At 45.9% G+C, this 22,973-nt stretch overlaps 1 protein-coding gene across 4 annotated transcripts in view; it reads left to right on the top strand.

Annotated features, from left to right (window-relative positions):
* The window catches only part of Hmt4-20 (Histone methyltransferase 4-20), a 52,997-nt gene extending 30,271 nt beyond the window's left edge, over nucleotides 1-22,726 (top strand). For all 4 annotated transcript variants that reach the window (XM_050184746.3, XM_050184748.3, XM_050184747.3 and 1 more), the window contains 2 exons: nucleotides 12,792-12,869; nucleotides 20,128-22,726. In XM_050184746.3, the coding sequence (XP_050040703.1) occupies nucleotides 12,792-12,869; nucleotides 20,128-21,881 (1,832 nt within the window). In that variant the 3' untranslated portion in view covers nucleotides 21,882-22,726. The remainder of the gene's footprint in view (nucleotides 1-12,791; nucleotides 12,870-20,127) is intronic.
* The last annotated feature ends 247 nt before the right edge of the window (nucleotides 22,727-22,973 follow it).

Raw genomic sequence — 22,973 nt, forward strand, 5'->3', positions numbered from 1 at the left:
ATTTCGCGCCTAAGCGCAAAGCTGGCGCTCCCGGACTTGACCACACCATCTGTTGACTCTTCCTACAAGTTCGTATTTTCGCCCCGACCTGTGTTAGTACACGTATTGAAGAGTACGGTGCGACTGCCACGCCCCCCTCTCTTTTTGCTGAGTGGCACGGTGGCACCGCGTTCGCTGGATCATGCGTCGCGCGCGTGTGGTTATGGGTTCAAGGGTTGTTCTGCCATCTCCGCCGGTTTGAAGGTTTTTATTTTTCTTCTGTTGGTGCGTCTGCTACGGCGCGTCAAGTTCAGGCGCACGCGTCGCCGTTGCCTCTCCGAAAAGAGTGACTCGATTGCTGCTTTCGCTCTCTCGCCGCAACCTCGCTTCCGACTTGCAGCAGTAAACGTAAAGCCCTTCGAACTTTGTTTTAGCCTTTTTCCATCTCCCTCTTCTTGATCACACAACGTCCCATTTATCTCCGTTGCGCGGGTGACTGAAAGCGCATCCTCCCTGCGCGCGCTTACTTTCGGATAGCTGAGCAGCGCGAGACCTTCGTCTGTTCATTGGAGCGGTGGCTCTTACGATTCAGAATTCGAGCCGAGCTCGGATTTGGACTCGGACAGTGTCTAACGCGACGAAGAGATGAGTTCCGCATCGTCAGATTCGGATGTTGAACGGGTGTTGTAGTCAGGCTGATGAAGATGATGATGATGTTTACTAATAACAGCTGCAGAACATTGAAATGTGCATATTGCATTGACTATGTTATTTGTATACCAATCATAATCAAAAATAAATTGCTATGTTCATTCCCTGTTATGCTCGTTCCCTGAAACCAAGCCGACACTGGGGGTGCGTCACGACCAGAAAGGTCCGACAGCGAAAGGGTTAATGCGGACGAAACAGGCCTATTTTGGCAGATGCTACCCAGGCATACCCTTGACGCACGTGGAGAGCCGTGCCATGACGGGAAGCAAGGAAAGGCCCGGATCACTGTTTTGCTTGCCGCCAACATGGAAGGCACTGTGAAACTGCGACCCTTTGTCATCGGGAGATTTAAAACCCCAAGATGCATGAAAGAGTGCCGCGTACTCCCCGTAGAGTATGCTTCCAACAAGAAATGTTGGATGACGCGTGAACTTTTCGCAAAGTGGCTGCTTGCTTGGGACTGCGAGCTTGTGCGCGAGGGTCGCAAAGTGTGCGTCCTTGTTGACAACTGTACCACGCATTACACAGATGTCGCACTCAATAACATTGAAGTTCGCTTTCTTCCGCCTAACTCTATAGCCAAGCTGCAGCCTTTAGATCAAGGCGTCATCAGGGCCTTCAAGGCAGTTTTGTTGGTGACATGCCCACAACAATGACTGTAGAAGACTTCGTAGGTGGTGACGACATCTCAGCGACCACGGCTGTACTGACGGACGCCAAAATCGCTGCGGAAGTCTCTGAACATCCCGCAGACGAAGCTCAGGCTGACCCTGTAGACGATGAGAACATTCCGACTTCACAAGAAGCACTTGCTGCGTTGGATTTACTGCGCCGCCACTGCAGTGCTATTGAGGGCAGTGGGTTTGCCCTTGTTGAGTGTTTGCAAACTGTGGAACAGGGCGTGATACGGAATGCGATCAACACCAAGAAGCAGGCCACGATAACGCAGTTCTTTGTGCGTAAATAAATGAACGTGACCCAAGTAAGCATCGTTCGAGTTGCTGTGCCTTCTCTGATTGAATTTTGCTCCTTTTGCATGTATTTTTTATGAAATTTTATATTACGAATTATGGATATAGCGAACTAATTTCCGACTTTTTAACTGTTCGTTATAACGAGGTTTCACTTATTCAAGCTCAATGTTGGAAAGCGCACAATCTTGAACATGATGCGCTGAGCAATTGTCCAGAAGGAGGCAAATGTTTCGACCCCTTTTGCGCATTTCAGCATCCAGATCCTTCAGCCAGTTCCTGAACAAATCCCTTGTCATCCACGCCTTTGTGTCGGCGGCGTACTTGACTGGCATGCTCCTTTTTCCACTGAAGCAATGCGGCTTCTCGCTCGTGCCAATTACAAATGGCACACGCTTATCGCTGCCGTCCATGTTCACGCACAACAGAACAGTGAGACGCTGTTTACTGTGTTTTCCACCATGGCACTTTTCATTTCTCAAAGCCAACGTCTTCCTTGGCAACAGCCGGTAGAAAAATGCGGTCTTGTCTGCATTATATATGTCGGAGACATTGTAACGTGATAGAATGTCGGGAACACGATCACGCAACCAGTCCACTGCTCCAATTGAGTTCGCCTCGGCTGATTCTCCGCTGGCCACCTTCCCAACAATACTATGCCGTTCCTTGAATCGTTGCAGCCACCCGCTGCTGGCTTTGAAGTCGTTTTGCCCAAGAATACAAGCAAAGTTAAGGGCCTTTTGTTGAAGAATGGCCCCGCTCAACGGCATGTTTCTTGCGCGCATATCGAGGAACCATGAGAAAAGAGCTTTTTCTACGTCGACGTAAGCTGCTTCCTTTACCTTCTTTCTTTGTTGGCCTGAACCACCAGCACTGACGGCACTCATGATACTGTCCTTCAGTTTCAAAATTGTTGAAAGCGAGCTCGATGAAATTCCATACCTTTCAGCAATAGCCACCTTCTTTTCGCCGCTCATCACTTCGGTAATAATTTTGGCCTTCACATCAAGGCTCAAAACTTTTCTCTTGCGAGGTGCACCACTCATCGTGAATAGGACGACGACGTAGGCCCAACGAGATCAAATAACCAACTGAGAAAACGGGCCCAACAACCGCTGATCATACTTACTTCCGGTTGGCGCTTTCCCGTTCCAACAGCCCGGTGACGTCATAGCGTGACGCGTTCCGGAACTTCTGAGGCACTCCGGCTAGCACTACAGGAGCGCGTCTGCTGCGGGTCGCATACGTACACGATAGATGGCGCAGCGGCACGTTCTGCTCCTCGTATTGAAGCGCACCGGGAAAACTTGAGCATTAAAGGGCGCATGCAAATTGCTGTATGCCCGGCTAAAGTTTTCGTCTGCCTGTCAAGGAGGCTCCTGGTACGTGCGTGCGATGCTCGAGGACTTCGTTAAATCGGAAGTACAGTATAAGGTGACCTCGTTAAATCGCGGAAAAAAATACATGGTTTTCAATGGGGCAGAGATTGGGAAAAATAAAAAGTGCGTTATTTCGAGAGTTTCGTTAAATTCAGGTTCGTTATATCGAGGTTCGACTGTATAACAAAGTTATTGATGTAATGAAGTATTTAACTTTTTATAACTTCTTCTCCATAGAACACCATGTATTAGAACTTTAATATAGCGAAGCGTGCTTATGCACAATTCCAATACTATAACGAAATTCTACTGTTGCTACAAAGGAATGCCGAGACAATAAATGAAAACTTCTGCAGATGCAGATGGTCAAATGGTTTAATTACGAGAGGCTGCTTGCAAACGCACCTCTCAAATTGCGCATGACCCAGAGCGATCACCGAAGCAGAGCAGCGTTGTGTTCCGTATAAAGTCCAAGTGTGATAACATCATATTGCCATTCGCGCAATGTATGCTTTGGGTGCGAGTGAAAATCTGAGATTGGGAAACGAAAAGTATGGTGGTTTGATCAGTGGCACCTTCCAACGCATCTTGCGCAAGCAAGGGGAAAGGGCGGTAGCTCGCAAAAATGTGATCAAGCGCGCAAGAGGGGGGGGAGGGGGCGCTGGTTAGTGTGTGTCTCCTTTTCTAGCGCTTACGCAGCCCACACGCCCTGTTTTAGAGGTCATCAGCTGCATACATGTGTAAACAGTGGCCGTGCTGAGATGGCATGGCGTCATGTGCGCTGTCTTCCCGCATTTGTCATGGGGGCGTAGTGGCTTTGGCGTCGTGCTGCTAAGCTCGAGGGCGGGGGGGATCGAATCCCAGCTGCGGCAACTGCATTCAGGGTGTCTACCAACCGGGAAAACAGAGGAAACTAGTGATTCTCAGGAATTTCGAATAGTCTGTAAATATTCAGGGGAATCTTGGGGAATTTGTGCTTATATCAGAGAAAATTAGCTGTAGTTTTATTGAAAGAGAACGAAAGTTGCGCTAATGCTGGCTCGAGTAACAGAGGAATCGTAATGAATCGTCTTTGACACAGTGTAGTTGGCTGGAGGAGTCGCCAGTGTGTAGTCAATGGCTGATTTTCCGGACACCTGATTTTTGGGACATGCCCGATAATTCGGACGGCTTCGTGGCACCACCACGTCATGTCATACCACCATGTCCCATAGAGTCAATGTATACGAACGTCTGAAATTTCGGACGCAAGAACCCTTCGCCGTCCGATTTTCCGGACTTTTTGCCGTGACCGCAGGTCGGAAATGGCATTAATCATAACCACTACCTTCCGCCATTTAGATTGTCTCGCCGCCTCGAACCGGCACTCTCGCACGCAGATCCGCTGGCAGCCGTAGCCACCACTACTGCAACGCTAGGCTGAGCTGCTTTGACATTCACTATTAAAGGGAAGCTGAAGAGTCTGTAGAATTTATTAAGACACTCATATATGGATGCGGGAACCTTACAAACCATGCAGGTAAAATTTTGGGGGATATTTTTCACTTAGGAGCGATGCAGTCACCGGTTAAAATTGTGCTGTCACTCCGCCCCCCGTCGAGCGCGGCGTACTGCTGCTGACGCTGACATTGCGAGCGGAGACCGGAAACCGCGGCGTAGTGACGTCAGCACTGGTGTTCCGTTCCTTCGCAGTCTCCACGACCGTGCCTGACCATGGTTGTTTCTGTGTGTGTGCTGTCATAATCTGCTTCGCTCGACCCTGTATTCCTTTGTGTGCATGTAGAGTGGTAGTTGACATGCGCAGCATCAGTTAAAGTGGTGGGCCGATCATGCCGGTGTTCTGTGCAGCCTATAGTTGCATGAACACCAGCGGCCTCGACGATGTTCCATTACTTCCTGCAAAACAAGAAGCTTTCAGCTAAGTGGGACCCGGCTGCTGTGAACCGAAAGAATTTCAAGCGCTCAAGAACAACAGTGCTGTGCTCTAACCACTTCCGTGACGACGATTACTACCAGAGTTTCTCAATAATGCATGAATGATTGAGAGTATGACTTGCTGCCAGCAGGCTTTCTAAACGCAGCGCTAAAAGGTCGGCCCAACGAACACACAAATACAGGACAGGTGCGGGCAGAAGCATGGTAACTGGTCTTGGAAAACCTTGTGAATACACGAACTCGTCCAAACCTGCATTTTGATTTACTGCTAGCTCCTTCGTGTTAGCACGCTGAACGGAAGGTGCATGTTTATCTCGCGCCCTTGATGCAGGTTGCGTCGCAAACTGCTGTTAATTTTCTATGCACACGTGTGTTGTGAAACAGCCTACATGCAGCTACCATAACGCAGTGCAAGTGTAAAGTTTGCATGTGTTTGAAAGCTGGCACACGCCAGGACGCTGCGCCCCCCATCTCTCGCACACGGAGAGAAACCGGCCGTCTCACGTAGCCGACGGAATTCGGCGCCTTTATGGCTCCGGTTACGAGCAGCGTGCGGATGGCGCGCTGATGAAGGTCACTACATGTGCTACAAGAGCCGGAAAACTTATCCTGCATGTAAACCGTCTGTGTAGACTGCTGACAGCTTTGGTGCAGCGCACAAATGCCGACGATCGCATCCCGCTTACGTTCGACGAGGAGGCATCCAGGAACATAACAGTACATTTGTTTGCCAGGAAGTGAAGTCACTGGATCGCTGAATGCAGCTTTGCAAAAAACATACTCACCAAAGAACATTTCTAACACGAGGAGATGCTAACACTTCGCTTTCATTCTCGTCAAAAGCACTGCTTGCTATCAGCATCTTTTGCTTTTTGGAGAAGCCGGCTCCTCGCAGTTGGCTCGTACATGTAGGGAGCAAGGCCGAACTCCTCAGAGAAACACAAGCTCTCGAAATTTACCATAACCATCTCGGCAAAACAACAGTACCAAACCACCTTGCACCGTGCTTCATGTGTAGCGGCAGCGGTCGGTTCGGACAAACACCATTGTTGACGTCGCGAGGCGTCCTACCAATCACAGGCTGAAATGAGGCACGCGAGCTGCCAAAGTCTGCTGCTGCAGTTTTTGTCGAAATAAAATTTGTTTGCACTTTCTTTCATTCAATTTCGATGCAATATACGAATTCGGAGAGTCGAAAACCATTACGTACAGCTCTTCACTCATTTTTTCTGGAAAGCCCTTCAGCTTCCCTTTAAGCTTCTTGCCGTTCGGTGCCGTGTTTTTCATTGCAAAAATCCGTCACTCTCAGCAATGGCACTGACTACATCTTTGTAATCTTCACGATTGGCTTCGAAGCTCGGAAAGTACGGCGCGTTGCATAATGCCGGTTCACAAAAGTAAGCTTCGCCTCAATACAGCACTGTTACGCGGTGAAGCGTACACGAAGTATTGCTGTGAAGCTTAACGAGCGTGGAAAGGGGTGATTGTCACGGGACACAGGATGTATTCCTTAATTATACACGTGTACACCCGCCGTCTCCTGTCACCTTTGGACGTGCCTGTGGCGATTTGAGCCCTTAAGGGCAGCATGCATTCATTTTTTTGGACTGTCCAATTTTTTGGACGTTGACTGTACAACTGACCAAGAGGATGCTTCAAATGGTCCATGGGGCAAAGGCACTCTGGGAGGAGGGCAAGAACAGAAAGGACTGCCGCATTGAGGAATGAATGGGAGAGGAAGTCTGCTGCCGCTTCTTTGAAGGAACTTGAGCTCAAAAAACAAAGTGTTGGCTGACGCCGAGATGCAGGTATCCTCCTCATCCAAACCAAAACAAACTCTTTAAAGCAGTGAAACGCAACACTGAGGCATTGTGCACGGGCTGAGAGTATGTCAGGACAGTTGAGGTTGATTTCCAGCTGCCGAGAGAGAATCGCACTTGTCACAAAGTTCGGTCCTCATACCAATGAGCTTGCTGTCAGTTAATAGAAATGGCTCATATTCAAAAATATTTGCTTCTGTATGCATAACTTTTTATTCTTATTTGAAAATGTTTGACTCAATAAGCAGTAGGCTTTACAATTGTTTTCGTATTTGCAATGGGCTTTGCCACTTTTTAAAGATATTTTATTTGCTCTGCATTTTACTAATGCCTTCCTTCTGTTTTTCATATTTGGATAAGATAAACACTAATCTTCACTTTCAAAACTGAATTAAGTCGTTTTTTTATTTTTAACATGCTTACTAGAGAGTGACAGCATCGGGCAACATGGTGTCAGCCCGTCTTGACATAAAACAGAGTTCTGCGTCACTCAAGGAATCTTGCAAGGGCACTCAGGGAAAACCTGGAAAACTTGGGGAATCTGGAAATGTCAGCTTGGTAGACAAGCTATGCATTTCGATGGAGGCAGAATGCAAAAACGCCGATGTACCATGGATTTGGGTGCACATTAAAGGACCCCAAGCGGTCACAATTAATCCGGAATCCCCTACTACAGGTTACGTAATTATCATATCTTGGTATTGGCACATAAAACCTAAAAAATTTATTTTGTCTTTCCGTGCATTTTGTTCTGGAGGTTGCATAATCTCAAGTATTGGAGACGTGTTGAAGCAAGGAGCAGACGAAGCATTCACTCGCCGCTGCCAGCACTTTTCATGATAGCGTCGTCTCACCGCAGGCGACACCAGCAGCCGCGAGGCAGAGTGGGTGCGAAAGCGTGGCTGGCTTCGCATTGTACTGCCAACGTGAAGATGTTCTTGACATGGCATGAAACCGTATCTTTTGTCGCCGTCTCTCAAATACAACAAAATAAATTTTTTTAATACATATTCGCTTTTTTCTATTGCCCGATAAATCGCAAAATTTTGCGTCCCCTTCCATGTAAGAAAAATTCATTGGTGACTTCACTTATTTGCATAAAGCTCAATTTGAATGTAACGAAATTTTGATTTAACGAAGCAAGTCGGCGATTTTACCAACTTCGTTATACCAAGGTTTAACTATACTAAATCGAAGTCTCTTTCACTGTTCTTTTGGTTTGTGCCCCTTCTGCTCTGGTTGCCTGCTACAGTAATGTAGTTGAATAACTGGTACCCGCCTGTTTACATCTTGAGTTATCATTGAAGATTGTCACTCAGTAATGGAGCCATTCTGTGGTGGCTGCAATATTGAATAATACCAGAGCTGGCTTACCATATTGACTTGATTCTAAATAGAGCACCCTCAATTGTAACGCGCACCCATTTTTCATAACCTAAATGAGAAAAGTCCTTTACAGTACCGCACACCTCATTCTTTCATACAGAAATACAACTTTCTCTTAATCGGAAAAACAGATTTACTCCTGATGCTCTAAAGTTGCAATGAATAAAAAAAAGTCACAGTTTTGCCCGAAAGGCGAAGCATCAGTTGCGATAACAAATTAGTAGACAGCTGTATAAAGTAAGGATAGTAGCCTTATTGGCCGTAAAAACTTGTAAACATTTGTTTACTAACTAAATTAACAAGTATGGTGTCACGTGTGCACAAGCAAACATGAACACTTCTCACTCAATGACCATGGAAACTCGCTATCAAAACGAGGGAGTTAGGAAGTGCGGTAGCAGGAGCGAGCGAATTGACCTTCGTGCTGCCTCTTGCTTCAACATGAACTAAGCGACGAGAGCACTGCACAGTGTGCCTAGGCATGTAGACTCTGTTCCCACAACAGATCGCTTTCAAGATAGGGGCCGCGCAGCCACACCGTACGCAGCAACCACCAGAGTAGAACGGCTCTCCTTTTGTTTTTGTCTGAGTCTCGCACACAGGTTTCGAGAATTCAGAACACCCGTGATGCAGCCCCATTTCTGCTCGTCTCCACACATGTGATCACTTTCCTTTTAATTGTGGCTGGCGCAGCATGACCTTAGTCGCTTTTGCGCCATTAAACCCGAATTAACTAACCTTTAATTGCGCCATCAGGATGAACTCGGGTGTGTCTTCGTAGTTGGCACTTCTATGCTGATAGAGCAAATGCAGAAAATGGGAAGACAGACAGTGGACTAACCTGAGCACACATACTACAGCACATAGAGGAAGCTATGGCAGGTAGGCTCAAAGCTACAGCAGCTAGGCTCGAAGCTTGTACGAGGCAGCCATTTCGAAATGCCAATGGAAATATGGGGCCTGTTCGATTGAGAAGAGGTGTACAGCACCACAAACGAAAAGGTGCAGGTGGTTCCAGTCATGGTGTGCCGGGCTGCCCTCACTCACTGCAAGGTTCAAGGGTGTCACCATGATGGCAGCTTGCCTTGCACTTCGTTCAGTTCAGCACGGGGTTGCTGGGTACACTGCTGCACCTCGGGGATGGGAGTGTAAACATGTTTGTTTTCACTTTATTTGCGAAGTCATTCCGAGGGTAAATAAACCTGTGGTAACGCAGATTTAGGGTCATACAGTAAAACCTCATTAATTCGAATTTCATGGGACCGGAAAAAATGTCAGAATTTACCGAATGTCGAATTAACAAGGTTTCGACAATAATAACTCAAAAAATTCCTAAATCATCAACATACTTTTACTTCATGAAATAACTGGTTATTGTTGCTTGTTGCACGCGAGAAATTTGCACGGAAAGCACAATTTTTCTGAGTTCTTTTAGGTGGTGCAGTCCACGCAGACTGTCGGGAGAAACGACACAGATGTCCTCCAAAACTGTAAAGGCGTCATCAGCCTCTTTAGCAGTTGCGACGCGGCACTTCACACGCATCCATGACGGGTGCATTTTCGCTATCAGAGTCGGGCTCTTCGTCACCTAGTACATCCAGTATTTCGTCGTCGTTGAGGCAACTGGCAACGGCAACATCACTATCGATGTGGATGCATTCATCCAGTGGGACGTCCAGAGGCAGAAGTCTGTTGAAGCGACTGTCATCTTCCTCGGCATTTCAGTTAACACCCGCATCCCTGGATTGCCGTTCGCAGTCTCTTTATTTTGACAGCGAACTTGTCACTGTCGTACGCCTGATGAATCTCCGCTTCATTTTTCACGAATGTGCTGAACGTGCTTCTCTTTACGTTGAATTTATTCATTATGACCTGCCAAGGCGTCCCTGCCTTCACGGCTTTCAATATTTCTACTTTTGTTGCCAAATCCTTCGCCTCATACTTCGCCCGCTTCGGTGGGGCACGAGAGCACTTGGTGGCGCGGCTTGCATGGCGCGGCTAGGCGCCGCAATGAAGCGACGGGTACACACACGATGTCAAGAAAAAACAAAGTATAAATGAAAAAAAGAAAAGCGCAAACAAAATTTAACACACACAAAAAAAACGTTCCGCCATCCTTGCACACGCACCTGATGCAAACCGATAAACACGATAAAAACGACAACGAAAAAAAACTACACAATTCCGCAACTACACAACTGCACAAGCAAGAGGCAACGTTAGAAATGGCGGACAGCAATACAAAGAAAAAAACATGTATGTATAGATTAGGGTTGCTAGCAAAGACCGATAACTACCGTGCCGATAACCATAGCGATACAGAGATAGTGCCAAGCGCCAAAAGCGACTGCAAAGCCAGAAGTACGTCATTGCCGCCATGTTTTTTGAGATGTTGGTTTGTCTATTATGTAGCAATAAAATAAACATGGTGGCCTTGACGTATTTCCGGCCTTTCAGCACTCCCAGCACGTGCAAGCATGGCCTTTGAGATTGGCGCATGCTAATTGGAGATGCCATCGCTGGCGGTGGGATTTGAACACCCCCTAGTGCCACCCGATTCTGTATGCCTCACATGCCTCTGAGCTTCGCGAACTTTCTGAATGAAACGAAGTATGACCAAATATGTCCGAATTAACAGGAGTTTCGTGCCATAGGGTTATGTACCGTATATTGCGGAATATAGGTCAAGGCGGAATATAGGTCGACCCCCTTACATTGAAGCAAAGAAGTCAACATAAAAATTTTAAGGCACAAAATTTCATTTTATTTAGTGGTGCCGCCAAACTCGTCACCTGATCATTCGACTGAGCTGTCTGAACTCTCGTCCGAAGACGACTGCTTTTCGCTGGCTGCGTCCCACAACATGTCATCCTCGGTGCCGTCCAAGGAGTTGCTAATGCAACACTTCTTGAATGCCCGCACCACCATATCGTCGGGCAGCGAGTGCCAAGCCTGCGACACCCATGTGGCCACAGTGGCGAGAGGCGGCCTGCGCAGCCGGCCGGGTGGGGTCGTCGGGTTGTCACCGGCCATCCACTGATTATATTGTTCACAGACACGGTCTTTAAAGGGCTTGTTGAGCACGACGTCCAGTGGCTGAAGTGTTGAGGTCATGCCTCCCAGAATGACGGCGAGTTCCGTCCTCCCGTCGCGGAGTGCCTGCTTCACACCTGCGTTCAAGTGCCCGCGAAAGGCATCCAAGACGAGCATGTTCGGACACCGCAGGAGTGCACCGGGTCACCGATTATAGACGGTCTTAATCCAATTGAGCATGAGGGCCTCATCCATATAGCCCTTTTCATTCATGCGAACGACAACATGCCACGGGAAAGCCTCTTTCGGCGTCGGACACCAAGGGGGCGATAACAATGCGGATGCCGAAAGGTCTGCGCTCCTACATGTTGCCAGACGACTATTCATGTTGTGCCAAGGGCCAGTATATAAGTCGAGGGCTGACCTTTTAGTAATATTTTTTGGAAAAAAGCTCGACCTATATTCCGCACTATACGGTACATGTTTGACGGGACCAGACGGCGCGTCCGAATTAACAAGGTTTTACTGTACTTGATTCTAATGCGCATGCAACTTTTGAACCTGTTTTATCTGAAAAAAAGTGCACGTTACATTTCAGTAAATACGGTAATTATCGTAACATTCTGAGCAAGCACCCATACTTGTGCAAGTGCCCCCCTCCACATTCAAGTGGTTTGAAATTGGCACCCCCTCCCTCTCTTCACGCTGTTCACTGCTTCGTGCATTTTCACTGGGCTGCTTGGCTACAGTTTCTTTGACAACTTTTTATGTAATTGCATATTAAATTACATGAAATGACACCATTTAATGAGAAAAAAATTTAGTGTTTAACCGCATTTCTACCGAGGCCCGGTAGTTCCCCGTAGCCAGGTATCTGCATAGCCATAGCCTTTGTAAGTTGCCATTTTGGTTAAATGTGCGAAGTCAGAGTCCGACTTGCTGCATACAACAATTCTAGACACACGGTATGAATGAGCGAGCGGCACGTAGCTCCGCCCGGAACTGGCGTTCCTGCATGGATGCTCGGAATGACGTTGCAAATAAAATGAAAACAAATGTGTTTACATAGATCTTTCATTTTAAATAAAAGGTGCCAATATGAACATGACTATGCAAGCAACGTAGATTTGCTTCCAGAAGGTCACGTTGGCAGTGTTGGCTCCGTTGACAGACACTGATGACTAGGAGCCGGCAGGCTTAGCTCACTCGGCCATCAAATCGGAGACCAGAGGCGCTTGCGATACGACCGCATGCAACTCATAATAAAGCACCTATGTTGGTCAGTATAACGTGTACACAATTATGTTGCCCTTAAATTGCAATACATTTGATTTAGCGATGCCGGCGGAAGCAAACGAGCAAGCCGGGTGAGCCTGCGACAATTGGGAGACGGTACAGGCCTAGCTCGCCGGCCACCGGATCCGGTGCTGACAGCCCTTGAATTTTGGTCCGTGACAGTGAAAGGGCCCCCCTTCCCCCCTGCAAGTGTTCTTGGATTATCTTTCACCAAGAAGGGGGGTGGAAGGGGACTTTCTTGGAATTTTTTGGCATTATTTGCTTTTTCATTTCTGTTGCAGGTGGCAAGACTCCTCGGAGAGCCCTCTCCCGGCACAGCAACCACCAGAGCAACCGTCTTAGTACTAGGGCAAGTGCAGGTGAGTCATGCTGTGAAAGTTGCAACACTTACCACCAGAGGCCATATGCTCAAACCGAGTTTTCAGTTTCAAAGGGACACTAAAGGCAAATATTAACTCAAGCTTAAATGATAGATTAATGCCCAAGAATCTCTAAGGTGTCAATATTATCGCAAATAGGGCCTTAATAATAAAAAAAACTGAGGTAAATGCAGGACATGATTAAAGACTCCCCCAGGACATTCAAGCACGTGCCTGATGATGAAGGCACTCCTCACTTAAATTCTGTCACCACTACTCAACCACTCGTCGCAATATATAACATTATATTGTATTGAAAGACGAAATAAAATGCTACTTATTCTGTTCTATTTCACTTTTAGAAAAAAGAACTCATTGAAATTGCCCTTGACAACCACTCGGGTGGTCGAAAGGTTTCGTTTTCGCTCGACTCTGTGCAGCCTACGTTATCGCATTTCAGCAGTTATCGCGTTGTGCTGCGCGAGTTTCGCTGGCTCACAAACTGCAAGTAGCAGAGGTTTCAACTTCCAGGTTATGTCACGGGATGCCTGAAAGGTCTACGCCACTTTACAAAAAAGCAGCTGCAGCGGCGAATCCACCGCTCTGTCTTGGCTTGGTGCCACCTATCGGGCACCGTTTTATACACCGACGGCAGCAAAGGGTGGTGATGGCATATGCGACGTCACCACTCCCCCGGTTGGATAGCGGTATTTAAACAGTCCACGTAGACTTATTATTTGCCTTTAGTTTCCCTTTGATATGCTGTGTCCTGGTTGCACAGTGAGATTCTAAGCTCTGAACTTGAAATGAAGGTGTGTAAAATTTTTTTAAGTGGCTGCAAATTACGCTTGAAATTGGTTGTCTTTTGAAAAGTATTTGGAAATGCTGTTTTGTGACAGTAATTGTTGAGCACTTCCTGTAGGTTTTGCCATAGCAAATCCCGTTTAGTTCCTCAAGTTTAAGTGCATTTTGAGTGCTTGGTTGCTGTGAGAATAACTTGGCATCGTTGTGGCAATTCAAGTTGCCAGAAGCTTGCATCAAGAAGACGTTGGGAAAATGTCCGCTGTGTAATGCGGTGTTGGTGTACAAGCCCGAAAAACAACAGTGCACAAAGATTTATGAGTTCCGTTACGAAAACACAGAAACAACTCACTTAATCAAATTTGAATGTGGCTTTGGGCATCAAACCAAACGTCTTATTTTCCTCTCTTAGAAAAGTAAGAAATGCAGAAGGAGTGTGAAAATGCCAAAAAAGAAAAGGAAAAGCTGGACTTATTACATCCTTTGGAATACACAATGCTTTTTGCAAATGGAGATGGTGAAGTAGGAGTAGTAGTTAATTAATCAATGACAAGTTAAAGATCACCACAATTTCTTTGATCATGATAGCATTGGTAGCACAGCAGGGAATTGACCATGATTCGACATGCACAGAATGTTTTCATGATATATCAGGTATCAGGAAACTGACATACTTAGCCCCCTGCCGCTTTTGTAGATTGGCCACACCACTAGGCAGTTATTAGCAGCAAGAAAAAGATAATTTCACCAATTACCTAATGTGTTAATATCGTTCGAATTATGGGCACATGTAATTGCGAAATTGGAGCCAGGGAGTGGGGAAGTTTGTGGGAAGTACACTTTGTGTGTGACCAAGCTTCGGATCTAGCCACACACAGTCGTTCCATACTACTCCCCAACCCCTAGCACATGTAATCGCAGCTGCGGTGGGTTCAGGCAAATAAGGCAACTAGCGGTGTCAACTCTGACTGTTTATTGCTACAAGCAATAACTAACACTTGCAGAGGGAAGTCCACTCTGTAATAAATAATAAATAGGCTTGCTTCGTTGCGTGGGATAGTCAGGCAAACAAAGTAACTGAAGGGTTGCAGCAGGTATCCATATCCGGCAGGTACGAGGTCAGGGCGCCACAGAGAGCTAGTCTCCCCTGATGACACTGTTTTATATCTTTTTTACCCTTTGAGGGGAATGGCCTCTTCGTGCATCGGATACCTTTCCTGCAAGCGGGAGGGAGGGCAGTGAGGGTGTGCGTGTTGTGACATGGAGGGAGAACCAAGAGAGGGTGTAGTATGCCTGTTCCGGGCGTACGCTGGCTCTCTACACATTCGCAATGCGTGAATGTGACAATGCGGGTATGTGGGAGGGAGTGGACGCACATGCTCCCCACAAGTTATGTCTGCTTAATAGAACTCCTAATACTAGCACCGCTTTGAGGTTATCCGTCCCCAAATTCTGCTAAAAGTTGCCTCAGCATTTCAGCGTCCTCAACTTTCGAAGCTTACATTTGGGAAACATTTAACTGGAATGCCAATATACCTTTTAGCTCATTGTAAGGTCACATATCTCGAAAATGGTGCCAGTCTTAGGATTTATGTTAAACAGACATGACTTCACTACTCCTCGGCTTACATTTCGCAAGTACAGTTAAACCTTGATACCCTGAACTTAAATTTACATGCAATATTCACCGGATTATACCACACACTAATTTTTTTCCTGAAATATTACGACAGATATACATGTTAGAATCGAGTAAAAAAAATGGTTCTCTACTAGCTGCTCCCCGTTGCCACCAAAGGTATGTGTATGCATATTATATAAGTTGTAGAAGCTATAATGTACATTTCTTGCATGTAAAGGAACAAGACTTAACAAATGTGAAGGTTGGGAATTGCTTATAAGATATTTTAATGTGATACTAAAGTCGGTCTCGAAGAGTCGTTACTGGCGTCATGGGAACCATTGTGATGTCATGACACAAAGCAAAATTTGTTCACGTTGTGTAGCACTAAGGATAAGTGTGACGATTACTCACTCATAATAAAAGGAAATCCTTCACAGATGCATGCCAGTCTGAAAACTGATGCATAAAAGACAGGGAAGCTGTATGCAAGAGAGTTCTTACTCCCGTGGAAATTACTTGGGGACAGTTTGCCAGCTCAAGACCTCAAGACCATGCTTGAACACTGCAGCGACCAAGTGAGGCCACGACTGGCTGTTCAGAGTGATGGCTTTCACATAAGCTGCGTTGCAGCACTATGGTGTCGCCTTTCAATGCCACAGTTCTACAGACTTCTTACTGACCACCAACGTGGAGCCAGTATAATTAAACATGTGAAGGCTTGGGAAAGAAATTGAGAATTTTGAGGAAACACTGTTATTTCTTGTTTTTTCCCCAGGGCCTACAAAAGTGGGAAAAAACAAACAAAGGGTCCATATTTATACAATAAAATGGAGTGCATTGAAGTCAGCTATGTGGAAGTTAGATAAGTGTCACTTTGGCACTGTCAAAATTCAGGTGACATATTATTTAATCCAATTTGTGTAACATTTTTGATGGTGGTGGCGTGCTGCATCGCCTTCGTTTGTTGCGCTCAGAGTATCAACCTCTATGTGCGTCACTTATTGCGTGACGCAGAATTCAACCTTTTTGGAATAAAAGATGGCTGGGAGGTCACTCCTGATAATGTGCTAATTTGCAATGATCCAAAAAGAAATGGCTTTGAAGGCTTCTCAGATGCCTTGCCTAGCGTCCATGGACGTCTGGTACGGTATGCAGAACAAAATACACTGTTTTTAGAGGAGTACTCGTGGAACAGTTTTGTCGTATTTGTTTATGGGATAGCTGTCAACATAGTAATTACCCTATGGAGCCTCAATTTCTCAAGAACACAGCAAATAATTACGTTACAGTTTAATGGGACCAGTTCAGAATGCATGCCAAGCATAGTGTGGTTTCAGACGGGGAAAAAGCAGATGTTTCGGGTCACCAAAACCTGATATGGTGGCTTCATGATACCTGACACCATACTGAAGCGTGCGCGCACACACGCACATGCACACACACGCACGCACACATGCACAGACACATATGCGACCATGCCGCTAAATGTCGAGTCCACCACCACTCCATTAGACGACTGAAAGGGGGTTAGGTTACCCTGCGTTTGTAATATTCCTGTCACAAGGGCAAATTTGGTGTCATTTTGAATGAGTGCACTTTGCCGCTAGTGTCATTCGCAGGCTGTCACACGGGAACGCTCAGAGACACTCGCTGCAGAACGCACTTGGCATCGAGTGAATAAACTGATATTGAAAGCAGATTCGGTGGTAATTTTAAACCAGCTTTCTCGTGACTGGAAATAAAATGCGCCATACTTAAAAATGAGAAAGCTACTGCACTATTCTCGATCTCAGGCTGCTTGTGTGATGGCATTGCAACTGTTTATGCCTGTGTACACCTATGCTAGCCACCCTAACTGTGCAGCCACCATCGTCTGTTCCAAGTTTATTGGACGGAAGTAGTGCATCAGTGATGACATGGTTGGACGAGGAGACCAAGGTGTTCATGCATGGGGGGCCTCGATAGCACTGATTCTCACCATTTAGGATGGTGACACATTCGTTGTTGTGGTACAAATGCTGTATAGATGCTCAAACGACGCACTCTTTCGTCAAGCTGTGAAAACTGGAATGCTGCCCTTTCTCAGCTGACGAATAAATTGAGCGGAGCGTGACAGTGTGTGAATTTAACTTCTTGGTCGTTCCACAGCCAAGCTGACTGTGCATTGCTTACGTCTTTAGCAGACATGCTCTTGAATATGCAAAATTGATGCAATTCTCTCTATTGTCCGAGTGCTTGAAAGGTGAGCATAGTTTTGGAGTGGACCGTAAGCAACAAATAAATGCTGTAATGATGCGCCCCAAATGCTCACGATCTGTTCTTGTGCCATCTGCAGTGGAATCCGTCATTTTTTTTTTCAGTTAGCCTTGGATGCACTGCTCTCTTGCCAACGCTTGTGACAATCTATAATATTATTGCGGTTGCACTGAACTCCTTAGCTTGCACAAAACTTTATTCTAAATGCTCATTTTAACTATAACACACTGTTATTGTGAAAACCATGCTTAATATGACAAACTTATGTTGTGCCTACTGGTTCACCCATTGCCATTGTCATCAATGCCAAAGGACACTTTTCTTTCTCGTGTAGCAGTGCGCCGCCAAAGTGACACTCGGTACACTGAAGTGCACTTGCTCGAAGTGACATTAAATTTGCCCGTGTGACACGGATATAAAAGAAGCTTGCAACTTTAATGAGAAATGTGGCACTTTCTGGGACGTGGTCATTGTATAGTCCTTGACCACTGCACCAGGCTGACTGCAGTGCCGTTTAGTTGTTTGTCATACACATACCACATGAGCATCACCTACACTTTCAGTGACAAGAATAGTCTTTTTCATGTGTGCATTTTGAACTGGGTCACATAAAATGTTCTATAAGCAATTATTCATGGCTCATTAGACTAAATAAAGCTTTCTTATTATAATTTACAACTACGTAAAATGCATGAAGGTTGGGACACAAAAATTCTGTGTCAGAACTTCAGCACTCCTTTTGCCTAGTGTAAAATGCGCCTGAGCCAAGAGGTTGGCAATTCTGTGCAGCATTTTCGAGCAGCCACCCCGAGCCTTAGTACTGTCTATAATTATTCTGCCTGTAGCTGCTCTCTGCAGAGGAACAGTTTGGTCTGGCTTTCTGTCTCGTTCTTACAAAAAAAACCTCCACTGAAGTTTCTTCTGTCCATTGGTGGGAAGCTTCGCAAGGCAGAAAAGATACAAAAACGAAATCCGGATGGCAACGCAGCCCACACTGCCTCATCAAGAGGTCATGGATTTCGATAGCACTTGCACGGACCTATGTTTAACTGTTTTTTTTAATCAAAGGACTGCACTGCGTTCTGAACGAACCTGAACCAAAGGTTCAACCTAGAAAGTTATGAGAACCTATCTGGTGCTAAAACAGCCCAAGTACAAGAAAACAAATTTTTATTCACGACATCACACTTGTCTGATGGCATTCAGGTGTGCTCAGAAATTTAGAGAAACATATGTTTGGTCTTTAATTCTTTGATTACTCACCAAAAATTTTTTAACACAATAAATAAGGGCAATTTTAATGAATACCCAACTGTCGTTGAATGGTTTCTTCTGGGCTGCAAAAGGTAATCTGTATGGCTGCTCGTTTCCCACTATTGTGCTCATTTAAAGCCAAACAAATGTTAGGCCTAGGTTTTGCCATTGCGGGTTATGTAATTGACAAAGTGGCAAACCTGCTCCTCCATCTGCAGTGTGAAAAATTAAAGTTCCAGAAGAGTGCAGACAGTACACTAAGCTCGCCTCCCTAATAAAATAAGGTGCACAGCTTTCATGGTCGGTAGACTAGAATTCCGAAAGCTCTGAGTGAAAGAATCTGAGTGAATAAAAAAAGTGGGTTATTTCTTGTAGAGTGTCTATATCATGCCAAAACATTTATAAACATGTCCTTGCATGCACCCTCATCTGCTGTTATGTCACCTTCCCTGTGCTATGAAATGCCAAGATATTTTTCCAGTGTTTCCAATATTACTGGGAAAGAAACTGTCTAACTATGTTCATTCTCACGGCTTCAAAATTTCTGGAAATTTCGTATTACCAGTTATAATGTGACGTGAGAAACAAGAAAATTGCAGACTGCTTGTTAAATAAAACATGCAAATAAATCGTTGTCTATTTAAATGAGGTATAAGCGTGGTAACTTTTATTTTATCATCATCAATCATAATGTTTCAAAGCAAATTTCAGGCTCTGACATACACTGCCTTGCATTTACATTTGATATCAACCACGCTGCTGTAAGGTGGCCTTTGCCACATGAAAAGCGTTGCAGTACTTCCCTGAACAGCTGCGCTGTAAAGTAAACAAGAATGCTGCACACATGGCTTCTAGCTGCGCTTGTGTTTGGCAGCTGCAGAGATCACAGGAACGGAGCGAACCAATGCATCATGATGCCATGGCACATTCGCTTCCTGGGTACCAAAACAGAAACCGCTTCGTAAAAACAAGTATTAATAGCAAAATATTTAGGTTGCTCTTGTTGCCCGTATACTTTTCTAAGGTTTACAGGGTAAAAATAGATAAAGTGACAAGTCATGAATGTCGTGTCATCACTCCTTTGAGTCTGCCCTACCCTGAGCATTTCCTGCACACGGTACTGCCCCATAAGGCACCGTGGGCCATGTGCATGCAGCCTTTCCATCCAATGAATGCAGGTGTAGTGATACAGTAGTCGGACCATGTTTACTCTTTTTGTCAGCTCTGTTGATGGCTATGCCTTGTTGTCTTTTAGTATACCTTTCGTTGTTTTGTTTTATTGCCTTTTTTAGTTGAGCAGCTCTATTTGTTTCTACATTTCAGGCCACAAGAAACCACTGGGAAATACTGATGTGCTGCAAGACCGTCCACTGATGCCCGGCCACATAGGAAAAAATGCATCATCCAAGTCGGTGTTGGCCAGCAAACATTTTGTGCAGCCGTCTTCTGTCAGTCCACCGGCCATAACACTCAAAGAAGCAATTATCAATGGTGCTCTTCATTCATCTGAAGAGAGTGACAGTGCTCTGCAGGAGAACGAGGCATCCGTCACGATGACAGTCACGACAAGGGCTCGAAACCAACACCGATCGGAGAACAAAGCCATGGCAACTGCGAGCAAATCGCCCGAGGCAAAGCCCCTCGACAAGCTAGAGACAAAACAAGAACAACCATCATCCCCGTGCCCGTCCACACTAAGTGGCTCTTCACCAAAGCCTGCTGAAGTTGCTTGTTCCGAAGCCTCTAGTATCGACACAGAAGAGTCGCATAAGGAAGCGTCCCCTGAACCAGTGAATGAGGTGAGTGAGGTTGTGTCTGGCAAGCCAAGTCCTACAGAGTCGTGCAAGGCTGTGGAAACAAGGAAGCCTCTTCAAACTGCCAGGGAAGTTCGTGTTCCTGTGTCTTCGAGGAGGGACAGGAGGCATCCGAGGAGGCTACGGTGTGTCAAGGCACCTTCAGCTGATCATGCCCCTTTGTCTGAGGGTGCAAGTGCAATGAAAAGGGAACAGGTGAGCAAACCACTTGAGGAAACTGCCGACACTCTTCTCTCTGTTGCAGAAAAACAGGAAGAGGTAATCAAGAAAACTGAGGAATGTACACCAGAGGTAGTATTTGATGCAGAAGTGGATATGTGTGGAGTTGAAACATCAGAAATGGGTGAAGCACCAGAAATTGTTGCACCGGAGTTAGTAGTATCAGAAATCGTTCAACCAGAAGTTGTTCAGTCAGAGGTTATGGAAGTGGAAGTGGTTCAGGCAGAAGTAATTCAGCCAGAAGTTGTTCAGGCTGAGGTGATTGATGCAGAAATGGTCCAAGCTGAACCAATTGATTGTGAAATGATTGAACAGGAGGTGCTTCTCGCAGACATCACTGTTGAAGACGTGGCTGAGCCAGAACTGAGCCACTTCGATGTTGTTCAGTCTGAGATTAGCGAAGTCGACATGACCGAGCAACCACCCGAACTGCAGCAGATGGTTCCCCACTGTGAAGAGGAGCCTTTTGTGCAGATATTAGACACTGCCATTCTTGAAGCACCAATGGTCACTGTACTGCCAGAGAAAACACATCATGCAAGTAGCAATACAAATTGCCGGGAGCATCTGGAGAAGACGAAGAAGGAGCCAAAGAAAGAAGCGCCAAAAAGAGAGCCCAAAGTTGAACCAGAAGCAAGAATCGTGCCTCGCATGCGCATTATTCCTGCAAAGAGGCTGCCACCACCACCTGCGAGTCAGGCCATGGCACAGTCAGCTGCCCCATCACAACACCTGGGTTGCCTCAAGCTGACGATACGCCGGCTACATCCACACATGCGCGGTGACACCTCACCTGTGTCGACAGCTCGCCGCCAGACTGTGTATGAGGTGTTGTCACCTCCACTCCTGTCGCCTGAATCGCCTCGCAAGAAGAAGAAAAAGAAGAAAGACAAAAAGAAGGCGAGTGAACACCGCAAACATGCGCGCAGGCGGGAGGAAAAACCGTCTCCTGCGACTGTTGGAGCTAAGCGTATTCGGCTCATCTTGGGCAACGATGCAATTGATATTGACATTCCACCCAACAAGTGTAAGAAGCGCTGTTGACCAGCTGTGAGTGACACAGGAAGTCACAGACTAAGCTGCTGTGTGATACAGTGGGTGTACGGAATGCGCTGACGTTTAAAAAAAAAAACTGCACTCTTGACTTTTTTTCTTCTTGACATTGGGTTCTGCCCACGAGGGGACAAGTGTTTTGCAGCACGCATTTATGCCTGACTGTTGTCATTTTTTTTTTTTCCCGGTTTCAGAGCCCTATTGAAAGCAGTAAAAAAAAATGGTATAATGTTATATGTGTTGTAAATAGCATGTGCACTGCCAGTGGTGTTTGAAATGGAAGGATTTTTCTGTGGACAACCTTCTGTAGGCCTGCGGGTTTCAGGAAACTCTTGGAGACTGGTTCACCAAATTATGTGCTGTCCGATACACAGTTTTCTTTTAGTAATAAACTGACTGAAGACGTAATGTGTTGGTGCAGGAATAGGCACAAAGTGTTCTTATTCACTTTGTGCTCACTGTGCGTTTTACAGTCATGCGGGCATAGTATTTTGTGTTGATCTGAGCTGAATGTTGCTTCTATTTTGTTTCGAAATGTGAACCGCCCATTACTTTGCACCACTTGTATTTATTGTTGTCTAAATTATTTAGTACAATCCTTGACTGGACAAAGTAAAGCACCGTGAAGACATTAAAATTTCAAGTTCTTGTAGGGCTGATTTTCTACAAATTGACCTTTTGTCTTTACTTTGCATGAATACATGCATCTTTTCGTTAGGCCTTCCAGCGAAGAAAAGTTCAAATCACGTGCATTCGGGGCGACATGTGCCAGCTCTGTTTTAATTGAAGTTGCACTGGACTTGCGATCGTGAATAAAAGTGTTTGTTGGGCCCTCACTTGCTAGAGTGAAGAGAGCTTCTTTTTTGTGGTACTCCAGTGTAGTTGGGATGTGTGTTAGACTTTGCAGGCGGCACGCGTAGCGCTGTTTTACGGTAAGTCGGATTTGTTCCAGAGTGACGGGTACACAGGTACACAGATGATTAACTAATTGTTTATTGCTGCTGTTCGAAATCTCTAAATCGTGCTCTAAACCACGACCTACTGAACTCCAGACCTGCACAGATCTCCCTGCTCCAGCATGCC

This window comes from Dermacentor andersoni, chromosome 4 (assembly GCF_023375885.2).
Source record: "Dermacentor andersoni chromosome 4, qqDerAnde1_hic_scaffold, whole genome shotgun sequence".
Classification (NCBI taxonomy): Eukaryota; Metazoa; Arthropoda; class Arachnida; order Ixodida; family Ixodidae; genus Dermacentor; species Dermacentor andersoni.